This window comes from Oncorhynchus mykiss, chromosome 8 (genome assembly GCF_057628025.1).
Source record: "Oncorhynchus mykiss isolate SJ-2025 chromosome 8, ASM5762802v1, whole genome shotgun sequence".
NCBI classification, from domain to species: domain Eukaryota; kingdom Metazoa; phylum Chordata; class Actinopteri; order Salmoniformes; family Salmonidae; genus Oncorhynchus; species Oncorhynchus mykiss.
Genome location: NC_143029.1, coordinates 32,602,026 through 32,620,558, shown reverse-complemented (window position 1 = coordinate 32,620,558; position 18,533 = coordinate 32,602,026). Strand labels below are relative to the sequence as shown.

The 18,533-nt window shown below is 44.6% G+C and overlaps 1 protein-coding gene across 2 annotated transcripts in view; it reads right to left on the bottom strand.

The window, feature by feature from the left end:
- LOC110529794 (leucine-rich repeat and fibronectin type-III domain-containing protein 2) overlaps positions 1–18,533 on the bottom strand; it is a 153,059-nt gene that overhangs the window by 12,795 nt on the left and 121,731 nt on the right. For both annotated transcript variants that reach the window (XM_021612328.3, XM_090243201.1), the window contains one exon: positions 8,609–10,005. In XM_021612328.3, coding sequence (XP_021468003.1) covers positions 8,609–9,984 — 1,376 coding nt within the window. In that variant the 5' untranslated portion in view covers positions 9,985–10,005. The remainder of the gene's footprint in view (positions 1–8,608; positions 10,006–18,533) is intronic.

Genomic DNA, 18,533 nt, shown 5'->3' with positions numbered 1-18,533 from the left:
TTGGAGCTGTGAACCAACACTTTCAATTGATCAATTTTAGATAATAAGCTTCTAGTGTTAACATGCAGAAAACCCAGGCTTTTACGAGAGCAAAAATCAGTGAAGCCGAAATCATCAGAGCACAAGTCAGAATTGGGGCTATCAACAGTAGACGGGCCAGGGTGTACATGCACATTTCCAGATATTATCTGCAGTAATACAATCATGGCACAGTAGAGGACGGGGAGAGCTGATTTTCTATGATATTTGAATGTGCATCAGATGGCAACAAGATCATAGTGTACAGCAATTTCATCAGGTAACATGAATACAAAGCCTGGCGAGAGGGGGTTTGAATGGAATGGGAGTCCAAGATACCATGCAACCGATAGAGAGTCACGAGTTGGGGAACAAACATTGCCTGTCCCACGGTCAGGGAACAAGCAAGTTCATGGTCAACAAAGCGTGCAGGGGTCATGGAGCAAATAGTACAAACCAGAAGAAAAAAGTTAAATGGTTTGGGGCTAGCCATTGTAACTTCAAAGAGTCACTTGCCCCAACAAAAAAACGTGAGAGAGTAGCTCTTTATGAGTTCAGTAGGTTATAAAAGTCTAATATAAAATAAATAAATAGTAGGCTTATGCTAGTTAATTAAAGTGTTGCTGAGTAAAGCTCAAATAATAAGATTCACAAGTTAATTAGCCAACATAAAATTCAGATCAGTCCAAATTCTGTGGCGTGTGTGTATGCACGTATGTGCGTGTGTGCTCGATGTGAGCGAGCGAAAGCTCGGGAGAGAGGGGGAGTGTGACTAGGGTACCTGTGCCAGACAGGGGGGACACAGGACAGGGCAGACGGGGCCCAGATCGCCGGGTGGGATCCAAGCAGCAGTGCAGCAGGCAATGGGAGTAGGTGTCACACCCACTTGGGAGAAGCTTTTGTAAGGAGGCTGAGTAGGAGAGGACGCGTTCAACCTTACCAGACACGTGATGGAGCAGATAAACATATCCAAAGGGAAAAGCTAAATGAAAAACGTTGGGCGAAGACAAAACCAAGACGCCGGTAAAAGTGCTCAATTCCAAAGCCAGATCAAACAGAAATTAAAGTAAAGAACGAAAAAGTAAACGCTGTAATATCCCAGCAGCGTCCAGAGCCAGCAGTCATTCGTTAGAAAGGTATTCATCATAACTTAAAAAGACGAATGTATCTCTACCTCAGATTTCTGTCTGAAATGCACCATTAAAATGCAAATGCAGATCCCATCTCCCTCCCTTAAAAAAACTCATGATCTGCCTGAATATTTCATTACGTTATGACTAACACAGGAAGTCATCCGTTCACTTGTACCCAAATGGGACACATTTAAAAGACCACATTCTCAAGTATTAATGTCTTGGCCTAAGGATAGGTTCAAGTTCAACAAACAAATGTAAAATGGGTTCAGGGAAAGGCTCTAGATGGGCAAGAACCCCCTTTATGTGTGTACTATGGGCTAATGCTTACATAACATACAGTAAAAAGAGTGGAGAGAATTATCTTGACATTACATGATGTTGAGTACTACAGTATATGGCATGAGGCACATTAACCGTTTCTCACAGAGAGTGCTAATCAAAGTAGCATGTTTCTTTGTGATGCGTGAGCAGTGGAGCGTGGATCCACACCACTCTCTTCAACTCCAGCTAATATCCAATAATAGTGGCCCCAAGAGCTTGCTATCATTTCTGAAGCACATCTCCAAGCCGAGGAGAAGTATAGGCATTAAATCACATGGCATGCGACAATCCAACCATTATATGGGGGGGCCTCATTGCAATTCAACTGAAATATCACTGAATGTCCCCGTCTCACACATAACTTCCATTATTATGTCCATATACACTCTTAGAAAAAAGGGTTCCAAAAGGGTTCTTTGGCTGTCCCCATAGGATAACCCTTTTTGGTTCCAGGGAGAACTATGTTTTGGTTCTTTGTAGAACGGTCTGTGGAAAAGGGTTCCCAAAAGGGTTCTATCTGGAACCAACAAGGTTCTTCAAAGGGTTCTCCTATGGAACCCTTTTAGGTTCTAGATAGCACCTTCCTTGGCTTCCATCTCTACCTCTAAAATCCTGATGGATAAACATAATGCCCTTAACATATTCATGATGATACATCCTCTGGGTAGACAGCATATTATTTCTATCTTTCCCTAGCCATATGGTAAATCAGTATACTGTTTGATTCTCTTCCAAGCCCTTTGTCAATTCTACATGTTTTACCCTTGATGATTTAGGTTTGGCAGAGACACGAGCAAGCATGTAATATTTTGAGTGTCAGAGATTTGTGTTGAAGAGTAAGACGGACTGTTTTTCTCACTTGCTGTTATCAAAATCAAATCAAAAATTATTGGTCAAATGTGGCGAATACAACAGCTGTAGACTTTACAGGGAAATGCTTACTTATGAGCCCATTCCAAAAAATGCAGAGTTAAAAAGTAGACAGTACCGAGTCAATGTGCCGGAGTATGAGGTAGTTGAGGTATTTGAAGTAATTCAGTATGTGGGTAGGGATAAAAGTGACTAGGCAATATATAATAAACAGAGCAGGAGCAATGTACGCTGCCATTCAAAAGTTTGGGGTCACTTAGAAATGTCTTTGTTTTAAAAGAAAAGCAAATTTTTTGTCCATTAAAATAACATTAAATTGATCAGAAATACAGTGTAGACATTGTTAATGTTGTAAATGACCATTGTTGCTGGAAACAGCAGATTTTTAATGGAATACCTACATAGGGGAACAGAGGCCCATTATCAGCAACCATCACTCCTGTGTTCCAATGGCACATTGTGTTCGCTAATCCAAGTTCATCATTTTAAAAGGCTAATTGATCATTAGAAAACCCTTTCGCAATTATGTTATCACAGCTGAAAACTGTTGTTCAGATTAAAGAAGCAATACAACTGTCCTTCTTTAGACTAGTTGAGTATCTGTAGTGTCAGCATTTGTGGGTTTGAATACAGGCTCACAACGGCCAGAAACAAAGACCTTTCTTCTGAAACTCATCAGTCTATTCTTGTTCTCAGAAATGAAGGTTATTCCATGCGAGAAATTGCCAAGAAACTGAATATCTCGTACAACGCTGTGTAGTACTCCCTTCACAGAACATTGCAAACGGGCTCTAGCCAGAATAGAAAGAGGAGTGGGAGGCCCCGGTGCACAACTAAGCAAGAGGACAAGTACATTCGAGTGTCTAGTTTGAGAAACAGACACCACACAAGTCCTCAACTGGCAGCTTCAGTAAATAGTACCCGCAAAACACCAGTCTCAACATCAACAGTGAAAAAGCGACTCCGGGATGAGGCCTTCTAGGCAGAGTTCCTCTGTCCAGTGTCTGTGTTCTTTTGCCCATCTTAATCTTTTATTTTAATTGGCCAGTCTGAGATATGGCTTTTATTTTACCCCTTTTTTCTCCCCAATTTCATGGTATCCAATTGTTAGTATTTACTGTCTCGTCTCATCGCTACAACTCCCGTACCGGCTCGGGAGAGACGAAGGTCGAGAGCCATGCGTCCTCCGAAACACAACCCAACCAAGCCGCCCTGCTTCTTAAGTAACACAGCGTGCATCCAACCCGGAAGCCAGCCGCACCAATGTGTCGGAGGAAACACCGTACACCTAATGACCTGGTCAGCGTGCACTGCGCACGGCACGCCACAGGAGTCGCTAGTGCGCGATGAGACAAGGATATCCCTACCGGCCAAACCCTCCCTAACCCAGACGACGCTAGGCCAATTGTGCGTCGCCCCATGGACCTCCCAGTCGTGTCCGGCTGCGACAGAGCCTGGGCTCGAACCCAGAGTCTCTGGTGGCACAGCTAACACTGCGATGCAGTGCCTTAGACCACTGTGCCACCCGGGAGGTGAGATATGGCTTTTTCTTTGCAACTCTTTCCAGCTACAATAGTCATTTACAAAATTAACAATGTCTACACTGTATTTCTAATCATTTTGATGTTATTTTAACGGATAAAAACTGAGCTTTTCTTTCAAAAACAAGGACATTTCTAAGTGACCCCAAACCTTTGAACGGTAGTGTATGTGAAGTGGGAAAATGTGTCTGTGTGAGTGTGTGTGTGTGTGGTGTCAATATAATCTGTGTGTGTTTTGTGTCTGTGAGTGTATGTGGTATGTGTGTGTGTGTGTGTGTGTGTGTGTGTGTGTGTGTGTGTGTGTGTGTATGTGTTGGAGTGTCAGTGTAGTATGTGTCAGTGTGTGTGGAGAGTTTTGTGAGTGTGCATAGAGCCAGTGCAAAGGAGTATGTGCAAAACAATTAAGATAAAGATATCATTTGATTAAATGCTCAGCAGTCTTATGGCTTGGGGGTAGAAACTGTTCAGGTGCTTTTGGTCCCAGACTTTGGCGCTCCGGTATCGCTTGCTGAGTGGTAGCAGAAAGAACAGTCTGAATTGGGTGGCTAGAGTCTTTGACAATTTTTAAGGTCATCATCTGAAACTACTTATATTAGAGGTCCTGGATGGCAGGGAGTTCGGCCCCATTGATGTACTGGGCCATGCACATTACCCTCTGTAGCGCCTTGTAGTTGGATGCCGAGCAGTTGCCATGCCAAGTGGTGATGCAGCCAGTCAAAATGCTCTCAGTGGTGCAGCTGTATAACTTTTTGAGGATCTGAGGGCCCACGCCAAATCAGTTCAGCCTCCTGGGGGGGATGAGGCGTTGTCATGCCCTCTTCACAACTGTGCTGGTGTGTTTAGACCATGATAGGTCCTGAATGATGTGGACAGTAAGGAACTTGAAGCTATTGACCGGCCTCCACTGGGCCGGGCTGTCCCTGTCGATGTGAATTGTGGCAATAAGCTCCTTTGTCTTGCCCGCATCGAGGGAGAGATTGTTGTCCTGGTACCACACTACTTTCTACTTTTACATTTTGGAACACAGCTTGTGTGTTTTGTAACGGACTTTTTGACGTGTATCTGTAAATTGTATTAATGTTTTATTTTTATTAGATCATCTGATTTCAGGTCAGATTATCTTCTTGACACTGAAATATGATGTAATATTATTACTGTCTCATCATCATCGGTGATCAGGCCTACCAGCCTTGTGTCGTTTGCAAACGTAATGATGGTGTTGGAGTCTTGCACGGCCACCCAGTCGTGGGTGAACAGGGAGTACAGGAGGGGACTGAGCACACACCCCTGTGGGGCCCCCGTGTTGAGAGTCAGCGTGACAGATGTGTTGCTGCCCACCCTCACCACCTGTGGACAGTCAGTCAGGAAGTCCAGGATGCAGTTGCAGAGGGAGGTGTTTAGTCCCATGTTTCTTAGTTTATTGATGAGCTTGAAGGGCACTATGGTGTTGAATGATGAGTTGTAGTCAATAAAAAGCATTCTCACATAGGTGTTACTTATGTCCAGGTGGGAAAGGGCAGTGCAATAGAGATTGCATCACCTGGGAATCTGTTGGGGCGGTATGCAAATTTCAGTGGGTTCAGGGTTTCTGGGATGATTGTGTTGATGTGAGCCATGACCAGACTTTCAAAGCATTTCATGGCTACAGATGTGAGTGCTATGGGGCGGTTGTCCTTTAGACATGTTACATTGGCTTTCTTAGGCACAGGGACAATTGTTGTTTGCTTGAAACATGTAGGTATTACAGACTGGGTCATAGAGAGGTTGAAAATGTCAGTGAAGACACATCCTGATAATCCATCTGGCCCTGCGTCCTTGTGAATGTTAACCTGTTTAAAAGGTCTTACTCACATCGGCTATGTATCATACAGTCATCCGGAACAGCTGGTGCTCTCATGCATGGTTTAGTGTTGCTTGCCTCGAAGCGAGCATAAAAGGCATTGAGCTCGTCCTGTATGCTTGCTGGGCAGCTCATGGCTGGGATTCACTTTGTAATCTGTGAGAGTTTGCAAGCCCTGCCCCATCCGACAAGTGTCAGAGCCGGTGTAGTAGGATTCGATCTTAGTCCTGTATTGATGCTTTGCCTGTTTGATGGTTCCTCGGAGGGCGTAGCGGAATATCTTATAAGCAACCCTGATTAGTATCCTGGTTCTTGGAAGCGGTAGCTCTAGTTTTTAGCTCACTGCGGATGTTGCCCGTAATCCATGGATTTCTTTTTTTGGGATATGTATGTATGGTCACTGTGGAGATAACGTTGTTGATGCACTTGTTAATGAAGCCGGTGACTTATGTGGTAAACTCCTCAATGGCATCGGATAAGTCCTGTAGCTTAGCGTCCTGTAGCAATGCTTCATTGGACCACTTCCGTATTGAGTGTGTCACATGTACTTCCTATTTGAGTTTTTGCTTGTAAGCAGGAATCAGGAATATAGAGTTATGGTCCCATTTGCTGAATGGAGGGTGGGGGAGAGCTTTGGATGCATCTCTGTGAGTGGAGTAAAGGTGATCTAGAGTTTTTGTCCGTGTGAGTTGCACAGGTGACATGCTGGTACAAATGGGGTAAAACTGTCACACCCTGATTTGTTTCACCTGTCTTTGTGATAGTCTTCACCCCACTCCAGGTGTTGCCCATCTTCCCCATTATCCCCTGTATATTTATACCTGTGTTCTCTGTTTGTCTGTTGCCAGTTCGTCTTGTTTGTTCAAGTCAACCAGCGTTTTGTGTCTCAGCTCCTGCTTTCTCCAGTCTCTTTTTCTCGCCCTCCTGGTTTTGACCTTTGCCCGTCCTGACTCCGAGCCCGCCTGCTTGACCACTATGCCTGCCCCTGACCCTGAGCCTGCCTGCCGACCTGTACCTTTGCCCCCCTCTGGATTACCGATCTCTGCCTTACTCTGAGCCTGCCTGCCACCCGGTACCGTTGCCCCACTGGTTTACTGACTACTGCCTGCCTTGATCTGTCTATTTACTGCCCCTGTTGGAATATTAAACTATTCTTTATTCAATGTGGTCTGCATCTGGGTCTTACCTTCATACCTGATAAAAATGGATTTCAGATTTCTTGCATTAAAATCACCGGCCACTAGGAGCTCCGCCTCTGGATGAGTGTTTTCTTGTTTGCATATGGCCTTATAAAGTTGGTTGAGTGTGGTCTTAATGCCAGCATCAGTTTGTGAAAGATGAAAGCTTTCTTGGTAAACAGTATCGTCTACTGCTTATCACGACGTATAGTATCTCAGGCGAGCAGTACGTAGAGACTTCCTTAATATTAGAGATTGCGCACCAGGAGATTTTTTCAAAGAGACACACACACCACCCCCTGATCTTAGCGGACTCTGACATTCTGTCCTGCCGATGCATAGAAAAGCCAGTTAGATGTATAGTATCCATGTCCTTATTCATCCAAGACTCCGAGAAATATAGGATATTACATTTCTTAATGTCCGAACGGTGCTTGTCCAGTTTATTCTCCAGCGATTGCACATTCGCCAATAGAACAGAGAATGTAGATTCAAATGTTTAATTCTCCACCATATTCTCACCAGGGTGCCCGTGTGCCGGCCCCTATAGAGCAGTCTTCACGTCCTTCGAGTGTCAGGGATTAGGGCCTGGTCCAGTATGTCTTTCGCCTCCTACTCATTGAAGTAGAAGTCGTCGATTTAGTGATCGCAGTTCTGATGTCCAGAAGCATAGGACACGATGGCGGAAACATTATGTACAAAAAAAGTTAAGATCAGTGCAAAAAAAATACACAAAATAGCACAATTGGTCAGGAGCTCGGAAAACAGCTGCCATTCCCTCCTATTCTAAAAATGTTTGATGACACTGACTATAGGTTGCAAGATTTACACTATCATTTTAATCATCCCTGTTATAATGGCAATTTATAATCTACCGTCCAATTCCAGTGAAATAAGTAATGTTTTAAACTAAAACACTATAATAACGAACTGTAGTGGCAATGACTGAAAAAGCTGATGACAGAGAAATAAAATAAAATATATAACGAAAGGGGTACATCTCCCGAGGCTCCAGCTGAAATTATCTGACGTTCTCAAGGTTTTAACAGAGTAACTGATTTAAATGGCATTAAGTAATTGGATTTCCTTTCTGGCTGGTTTCACAGTCGTTTGGAGATGTGCTACTTTACAATGTATCAGTTTCCAGTAATACATTTTCAGCCTCATCAAATAGCTCTGGATTGACAGAATATCCACCCATTGATTTTAGGGATGGAATTCTCTTGCTTATGGCCTACTAAGCATAAGCGAGCCGAACGGCCATGCAGCGCTTAGCGGAAAAAGGCAGTGTAAAATTGGAGAGTGAGTTGTTTTGCTGTCGTACAATTCAACGAACAGAAAAAAGCAATGGATGATGGATGGATCACTTTGGATCGAGCTATATTAGCTCGATTATTATGGACAACTCGGTTTGAAAGGCTGAAAGTTCTGTACACGTGGCATTGTTATTGATGCTGTGCATTTTGTCTAGTGTAAAAGGCATTGTTTACTGTACTCCATCTATCTTTGGTGAAAGCTGAGAGACAAATTCTCTTCAGGCAATCAAAACAAGTCACCTGGAGTGTTAAAACAACACCTGTATTGAGTGTCTCCTCCATACAATATATTACAACTTGTTATTTTGTTACTTCATAGATCAAAGCTATCGGTGAACCTTCTCATCTGAAAATGAATGAAACGTTTAAAAAAGTCTGCATTTGTTACCTGTAGATGAGGACTTCATCGTCCGAACAGTTGTACTGGAGCTGAAACATTTTCACCTTGGGCGCTGCCTTGCTGACTGTCCACTTCACCAGAGCTGAAATGGCTGTCACCTCTGACACAGTGACCACTTTCTCAGGCGGGCTCTTAGGAACCCCCTTGCTGATCCTAGTGGTGCCTGTGATGTCTGAGAGGCGGGACTTGGGCTGCGAGGCTTGACTGGTGCCGTTGCTAAGGTGGGGCAGCTGGATGATTGACAGCTCCACAGAGGCGGTGGACTCTCCAGCCACGTTGGCAGCGATGCAGGTGAAGGTACCGTAGTCCTTGGAGGTGGTAATGAGGATTTCCAGGGTGCCGTTGCGGTAGACGGCGGTACGGGATGAGTTGCCAAGGAGACGGTCATCGGGGGCCATCCAGTGGATGGTAGGGGTGGGGTCTCCAACAGCCTCGCACCTCAGGCTGGCCGTCTGGCCCTCCAGCACCAGCATCTTGTGAGTGTGCTGAGTGATGAGTGGCGGCTCGCACACAAACTCCTCTTCCCTCACATACCAGAAGTAGCGCCCTTTCAGGCTGGGAGGGGAAGCGCAGGTCTCCAGGTCGTCGTCCCTCTCCAGCCGCCGCAGCCACAGCACCTCGCAGTTACAATGCAGGGGGTTTCCCCCGATGCTAAGGGACAGCTGAGGGGTGTAGGGCGTGGTCAACAGCACCAAATCCTGTGCCCTGGCGAAGATGGGGTCCGGGGGCAGCTTCTGCAGCCGGTTGGAGGTGAGATCCAGGCGAGCCAACCTTTCTAGATTAGTAAAGGTCCCCTCAGGGATAAAGTCCAGGAGGTTATGATCAAGACTCAACTGATGGAGGGAGACCATCTGCTTGACTGAGTTCCAGGGCAGGCTCCTCAGGTTGTTGTAGGACAGATCCAGATCCTCCAGGGAGGGGGCCAGGTCTTCGAAGGTCCTGTCTGAGATGCGTCCCAGCTGGTTGTTGTTGAGGATGAGGTGCTGCAGGTTAACCAGGCCCCGGAGATCCTCTGGACCCAGCTCCATGAGGCGGTTGTTGTCCAGGTGTAAGGAACGCAGGGTCTCCAGGTCGCCGAAGGAGAAGGGCTGGATGTAGCTGATGGTGTTGCGGCTGAGCGTCAGGTCCACCAGGTCGGTCATGTTGGCAAAGTCCTGCTGAGTGATGCGGAGGATGTAGTTGCCACCCAGCCGGAGCTCCACAGTGCGCCGGTCGAGGTCCAACGGGACGAAGAGAAGGCCTTTGGAGGGGCACAGGGTCCCAAGGGACTCGGATAGGTTCTGGCAGACACAGTACTTAGGGCATGCATGGGCCATCATCACTGCGGTTCCCAGGACCAGCAGGCAACAGAGGATGTGGTCCATGGTAGAGTCACACAAAGGAACCTACACAGGGAGAGAGAGAGAGAGAGATGATTAGTTATTTCATAGTGGGCACTTCTCATTTCACTATTGCTATGGCAGACAATCATGAGCTCATGCTGCTGTAAACTATCTATGCGGGTTTCTGCCTAGAGCAGTGGGGTTTTGGGGCCTGTTGTTGACAGCCTCCCTGGGTAATCTTGATGTGTATTGATTGGACTGCATTTTGATCAAACTCAACAGCTGCCATCAAATCCACATGGATTATAACTAGATTTGATCTGTTGTTTATGGCCGGATAGGAATGTATGTGGATGGATGTGTGTGTGTGTGTGTGTGTAGTCGTAAGACAGTCATACATAGAGGCAGATTTAACCAAGTGTTGCTCCAGTGAGACATCAAAACATTTATATTTACCATGTTCTATTTGCATTTTTGTCAAAATTAAGTTATAACTTTGTTCTGTTCAATGTTCTCTACCTACACCATATGAAACAAGTATGTGGACACCCCTTTAAATGAGTGGATTCGGCTATTTCAGCCACAACTGTTGCTGACAGGTGTATAAAACCAAGCACACAGCCTTCTCCATAGACACACATTGGCGGTAGAACAGCCTTACTGAAGAGCTCAGCAACTTTCAATGTTCCACTGTCATATGATGCCACCTTTCCAACAAGTCAGTTCGTCAAATTTCCTGCTAGAGCTGCCCCGGTTAACTGTAAATGCAGTTATTGTGAAGTGTAAATGTTTAGGAGCAACAACGGCTCAGCCGCGAAGTGGTAGGCCACATAAGCTCACAGAATGAGACCGCCAAGTGCTGAGGTGTTTAGGGCGTAAAAATTGTCTGTCCTCAGTTGCAACACTCACTACCGAGTTCCAAAGTACCTCTGGAAGCAACGTCAGCACAATAACCACACACAAGACTAAGATCACGTCCGCCATTGGATTCTGGAGCAGTGTAAACAAGTTCTCTGGAGTGATGAATCACGCTTCACCATTTGGCAGTCTGACAGACGAACCTGGGTTTGGCGGATGCCCCAATGCATAGCACCACCTGTAAAATATGGTGGAGGAGGAATAATGGTCTGAGGCTGATTATCATGGTTCGGGCCCCTTAGTTCCAGTGAAGGGACATTTTAACCTTACAGCACACAATGACATTCTAGAGGATTCTGTGCTTCCAACTTTGTGGCAATAGTTTGGGGAAAGTCTTGTCCTTTTTCAGCATGACAATGCCCAAGTGCATAAAGCCAGGTCCATACAGAAATCGAGTTTGGTGTGGAAGAACTTGACTGGCTTGCACAGAGCCCTTAGCTCAAGTCCATCGAACACCTTTGTGATGAATTGGATTGTCGACTGCGAGCCAGGCCTAATCACCCAACATCAGTGACAGACCTCACTAATGCTCTTGTGGCCGAACGGAAGATATTCCCTGCAATGTTCCAACATCTAGTGGAAAGCCTTCCCAGAAGAGTGGAGGCTGTTTTAGCAGCAAAGGGGGGACCAACTCCATATTAATGCACATGATTTTGGAATGAGATGTTCGATGAGCATTTGGTCATGTCAAATCAAATCGAACCAAAGTTTATTTGTCACGCGCGCCGAATACAACAGGTATTACAGTGAAATGCTTACTTACAGGCTCTAAACAATAGTGCAAAAAAAGTTATTAGGTGAACAATAGGTAGGTAAAGAAATAAAACAACAGTAAAAAGACAGGCTATATCCAGTAGCGAGGCTATAAAAGTAGCGAGGCTACATACAGACACCGGTTAGTCAGGCAGATTTAGATAGTATGTACATGTAGATATGGTTAAAGTGACTATGCATATATGATGAGCGGAGAGTAGCAGTCCCGTAAAAGAGGGGTTGGCGGGTGGGACACAATGCAGATAGCCCGGTTAGTCAATGTGTGGGAGCACTGGTTGGTCGGCCCATTTGAGGTAGTATGTACATGAATGTGTAGTTAAAGTCACTATGCATATATGATAAACAGAGAGTAGGTAGCAGCGTAAAAAGAGGGGTTTGGGGGGGTTGGAGGGGTGTATATCGTACTCGAAATACCCCAATTCTGGTTGCTAAGTTCAAAAGAATGCAATATAAATAGCTGACACCAGTCAAACCGACGAGGGTTCTGAAATGTAATGCCAATTATCTCAGAATCATCTTTTTTTGCAGATAGAACGTTATAGTCCCAAGCTCCCGATGTGTTATGTTGGTACAGTAAGTGTGGTAGCACACTACCATAATAGACGTCACTAATAACCTTCAGACGTACGAGTTACCATACCCAATCTCATGGATGACTAACTCTGGAAAATCAGCTGTAAATGTCTTAGCAACCCATACGGAACAATCTTCAGAGTTGATGGTGTCTTCTGAACAGTCCACAAGGTTAATTGAGGACCTCTTTGAGTGACGTCATCGTTTTTTGTGAGTGTGTTTGTCATTTTGTATATTTGTATTCTATTATATTTAGTCAATTGTGTGCATGCAGGGCTCCCTTACGGAAGAGACCTTGGTCTCAATGGGACTGACTCCCTGTTGAAATACAGGTCAAATGCATCCTACCTATAGGGGGCAGTGGCAGCAGGGACCAGGTAAGGAGCCGTCGGTATGCATAACAAGTCTGTGGTGTGCACAGAGGGAGTAGAGGGAATTACCGAGCTAATCAGCTGAATGAGTGTGATCTCCCGACCCGCGGGGCTTTTGATTTGGTGTCTTTCGTTTGACATGCCCTTTCTGGAGTTTCATTTTGGTATTATAATTTGTTTGTCACTGTCACGCTCGCTATCCTCAAACTCCCTGTCATGAATCGACCAAGGCGCAGCGTGCATGTAGTTCCACATCTTTTAATGAAAGTGAAACCGAAACAACCAAAAAACAAACAGGTAAACAGCAAAGACCGCGACGCAACCGAGGTGCACACAAACACACGCGGAAAAATTATTACCCACAAAACACAGGCGGGAAAACGCTACCTAAGTATGGTTCTCAATCAGAGACAACGATAGACAGCTGCCTCTGATTGGGAACCATACCAGGCCAAACACATAGAAATAGAAAACATAGATAAAACACATAGAATGCCCACCCCAACTCACGCCCTGACCAAACCAAAATAGAGACATAAAAAAGGAACTAAGGTCAGGACGTGACAGTCACCAACTTAAACATCAACAACCCGCCTGTGCTACTTTCACGCTAATGCACACACCTAGTCAGGATACAGAACAATTGTGCAAGCTTAGGTTGTCTAAACAGTTCCGCAACACATGTACAATTTGTCTAAAACACACCGCAGTTATGACAGGGCCATTAATCATGGAAAAGGTTGCCCTTTAATGGCTCCTGTCATTTATGGTCCTCTGAGGACACCGTAAGGTCCCTTTCGGGGAAGTCATGTGACACAGGTCAATTCCAATAATGGATAATTCACTCAAGTGGAGATAATTCTGTAAACATAATGTATTCTTTGTGATCAGGGAATTCTGGGTAATAACTCAAGCCCAAAGCATTGGCGATGTCTATGACTTGCTTCATTAATCTTCCTCTTATTAATCTTGATAATGTCAGCCACACACACAAGCGGTCTACAAACATACACACACATGAGGCACGCAAGCGGGCACAAGCGCAAGTCCTCACACAAACACACATACACACAGACACACACACACACAAGGCTGCTGATGGGACAATGACTCATAATGATGGCTTGAATGGATTAAATGGAATGGTATCAAACACATGGAAACCACGTGTTGGATGTGTTTGATACCGTTCCATTTATTCTGTTCCAGCCGTTACTATGAGCTCGTCCTCCCCAATTAAGGTGCCACCAGCTGCCTGTGACACACACATACACCTCTATGACCTCACTGTCTACTCATCCATCAACATCCACACCCTCTTTCATCACACCGTCATACCCTGTTTATCAAACAACGTACAAGCCTAGTCTCTCTCTCTCTCTCTCTCTCTCTCTCTCTCTCTCTCTCTCTCTCTCTCTCTCTCTCTCTCTCTCTCTCTCTCTCTCTCTCTCTCTCTCTCTCTCTCTCTCTCTCTCTCTCTCTCTCTCTCTCTCTCTCTCTCTTCTCTCTCTCTCTCTCTCTCTCTCTCTCTCTCTCTCTCTCTCTCTCTCTCTCTCTCTCTCTCTCTCTCTCTCTCACATATACAGGTAACTACCAACATAAAGGAAACACCAACATGAAGTGTCTTAATAATGTGTTGAGACGCCAGAACAGATTCAATGAGCCTTGGCATAGATCAAGTGTTTGGAACTCTATTGGAGGGATACAACACCATGCTTCCACGAGAAATTACGTAATTTGGTATTTTGTTGATGGTGGTGGAAAACGCACTGTCAGGCGTTGCTCCAGAAATCTCTCATAAGTGTTCAATTGGGTTAAGATCTGGTGACTGAGAAGGCCATGGAATATGGCTTACATCGTTTTCACGCTCATCAAACAATTCAGTGACCACTCGTGCCCTGTGGCTGGTGGCATTGTCATCCTAGATGAGACCACTCCCATCAGAATAGAGTTGTTTCCCCATAAGTTAAAGGTGATCTCTCAGGATGACTGTGTGTTTATTGGTGTTCACCTTGCCCTCGAAAGGGTTGAGTGGACCTTAACCATGCACCCATTTCAATATACTTTGTATCCCTAATTTACTCAAGTGTTTCATTTATTTTGGCAATTACCTGTATATTTTCTTGCAAGGATTTCCATATAAAGTAGCGTATGCTATAAAGCAGGACATTTTTTTGCATCAATTGATTTGAACCACATTTGTAATTATGTCGACTTGCGGCAGAATTCAAAGACCTTTGGTAACACAAAGCATCTCTGGGGCTTTTGATCTCCAGAAAATGGAGGTGGCTAATCGTTGGCCCGGTGAATAGAGAAACGGCAAAGCTGTAAGGATGGATAAGAGAGCACGCTTCACTTTAAAGTGGAAATCAGCAGTTGAAACAATAACAAAGCAAATCCCCGCCCCTGTTTCAGTAAAAAGCTGAGGGATGGGTCTGGAGAAATGTAATCACTCTCAAGTTCAAAGACAGAGCTATGGACGCAAAGATTGACCGTCCATGATATCAAAATTATAGTTTGAACCATTTTTAAGACTATATCGTTTTTACTTACATTTACCTTGTTTACAAACATTGGAGTAAAATACATTTATATTTAGGTTCTGATTGAGTCAGACAGTTGAACATAATAAAGCATTTAGAATGGATTAGTAAAATGTGTATTCATATTGATCATTACGCCATTCATAGATGTTTAATATAGGTCCATATTAACCATTTACTAATATTTATTTAAGTATTTTTGCGTGGCCTCATCTAGCGTGGGCTGTTTATACCTTATAAACAGGGGCGGCAGGTAGCATAATGGTTAGAGCGTTGGGCCAGTAAGTGAAAGGTTGCTAGATCGAATCCCTGAGCTGACAAGGTAGAAGTCTGTTGTTCTGCCCCTGAACAAGGCAGTTAACCCACTGCTCCTAGGCCGTCATTGTAAACAAGAATTTGTTCTTTAACTGACCTGCCTAGTTAAATGAAGGTAAAAATATAAGTAAATACTATTACAAAAAATGGAGTGACCAGTGTAATTTCTCACAAAAAGATGGACATGCCATTCGTAGCAGTACCTGATATTGCTTAGAGAGAGAGAGAGGACGTTTAAACACAGGACCTTTAAGGAAATATAATAAACTTTTGATTCCCAAAAACTGTTGTGAAAGAACTGCAATTTGAAGGTTTTTTGCTAATGAATGTGAATGTAAGCTAATCATTAAACAGGGATATGTAGCCTAAACACAGCTGACCGGATAGGGGGGGAGGGGGGGGGGGGGGGGGGGGGCTGAGAGTTTTCCTTTGCGAGGGTTGAGATTTCGCATCCCGGAACTCCCGATTTCTGACAAGGGTTTATAATTAGACCGGCAAAAAAATCCTCACAGGTCTAGCTTCTAACATGCTCACCCACTGGCAGGTGCATCAGAACATTATCACAGAGGTTCAAATGTCTGCTTACAATATGGGCTAATCAGTTGCCTGAGGAAAAGGAGAGGAACACATGGCGCCTGGATAGAATGTTGGTAGCACAGAGGCCACGACAACATGACACGACTAATTTGTGATCATTCTGGTGTTATCCATTGTAATAACAAATCAAATCAAACCCTTCTTAGCCAAAGGATTTCAACTGTACTGTGAACTCTTCAAATCGATTGTTGGTTGTATCGAAGAAGCTCGCTCGTTTCTTATCATCCTTGTATTATTCATTGTTATTGTCAAATCATAATTTACTCAGGGGAAAATAGATTGTCGACGTTCAGATGTTCTTGACGGGGTGCTGACTGTTCAGGTCCTAGACGATAGCACGGCAAATATAGTCGAAGACCTCAAGGTACACTTCTCGGAAAATAAACCATGATTCATATTTCCATGGATATGATACTCCTACCGGTTTCTTGCATTGTTTTAGCAGGTATCTCTCTCATTAAGAGGCTCGGCTGTAGGTGAGATGTTTCCGACCCAGATAATTATCAAGCCTCCGCATCACATTCAGACGTGGGCACTTGCAGTTCTATAATTGGTATCGCAGGCAGGTACAACACATCTTCCCTTATATATATGATCATAACATAGCCTACAGGGAAGAACGTGTGGCTGAGATTTATATATTCACCCACACATTTACTTTGACAGTGCCTGCCTGTACATATGCTGTATGTTCAGATTGTATACCATATGTTTTCTAGTGAGATTGAGATATTGGATTGTCTGTGCATGTTAATATTGTGTGCTGCATAGTTCTAGTCAGATGAAGATATCGGATTGGGAGAGTTCTGCCTGGCTGCATGTGACAATCCCATCTCTGTCACCTTGCAGACAGAGTGATCCAGTGTAAACGTCTCGATCTGGGTGTTGAGTCTTTGTCTGCAGAAGCTGGATCAGGACTGATACTTTATTTCATCTTCAAGACCGGGTGCCTATTAGCATCCTTCTGCTAGCGGTTTAGTGAACGGGCTCTAAGTAGCTTTCAGAACAGATATCTCCTCTCCCCTATCCCCTTCCTGAATGGAGGGCTGCATGAGTCTGCAAAGACGTCTGTTCTGAGTGTGCACTTTAGAGAGGAAACTACCAAGTTGATGGAGACGGTTGTGTTTAGGGGAAATGTCAGTGATTTGGGCCGGGAAGGAGGGCTTGAAGGACTAAATGGCAGGGGTACATGGTAGGGTGGAAATTGCGGAGGGAGTGGAGAGCTGTGGTTCACTCGGCTTGTTAAATGGAGCATCCTGCTACAGACACACAGGAAGGCAGACAGATACAGCGAGACAGACAGACAGATGCCCGCACGCACGCACATACACACACACACACACAACATCACGCCCTGTAAGGCTCCGCTCTTGTGATGTGTCGCCTTTTTTCTGCTGCAGTGCCATTTTAATTCTTCCCGCATGGCTGCATGGTTTCTCGGGCAACACTGATCTCATTTATCAAAAGTGACAGCCTGGGCTAAAGATCAGCATATTCTAACTAAGAGAAAAGAAAACACTCTCTCTCCCTCACCTTTGCATAGCCCTGTCTCTTTCTCTCATTTTAATAACCCAGAACTTTTTATTTGGTTTTGTGTATTTTTTTCAGACAGGGGGTTATAGGTACAAAAACAATCAAAGAAATGCACAACAAAGATAACCCCAAACCATTCCCCCTTCAGTCCCCATCCACCCACCCACATCCTCCCCACCTGTTTTTCGTAGCAGCGATGCCTACCAGCTGCAATCTTCTCTGATTGATTGAGAAGATTCGAGGGACTCCCATCGTCAAGTAACATACTGTAATAGATGCAAAGCATTACATTTTTAAATTACCCCAGAGCTTCTTCATTCACCAACCAGGTCTTCTGTCTTCCGCCGCCAAGTTTCCTATGGCACTTTGAGGAGCAAGCTCCCATTAAAAATATGAAAAATAATAATAGCTGTTGGTGACACAACGAGATTGATCCTCTATTGTCTGCTTAATTAACCTCATCAGCTAATTCTCCGTCCACCTACTCAAAGGTTTCTTTGGTGTGACATGGCAAAGGATTCCTTCCTTCTAACGCAGCGGTGAGATTGCATTTCAGGGGAAATGACTTGCCCTTTTGGGAAGACATATGACGGGATTACTTTTACCTTCTCCACAATTCTCAAGGAATCGAAATTAAATATATAAACCATTGACAACTCAATTGTTCAGGCCATCATTTGGATCCTTCCTTGGTCCAATAGAGAAAAGTCCCTGGCATGCCTGCAATGTGGTAATAGCCTTTATTCCCGAGCACCATAGATCACATTGCCACAGATCAGCAGGCTTCATGACCAAATCTCTCAGGGAGATACTAGGGCAATAACAGGCTGCAGGGAGAGAGAGAGGCTCTCTCAAATGCCAGCGCAGTCATGCAAGGGGCAATATAAGTTAGAGTATATTGGCAGAGCAGTTAAATAGGCATGAAGACACACAGGTGCACTAGCATGCACAAACATGCACGCACACA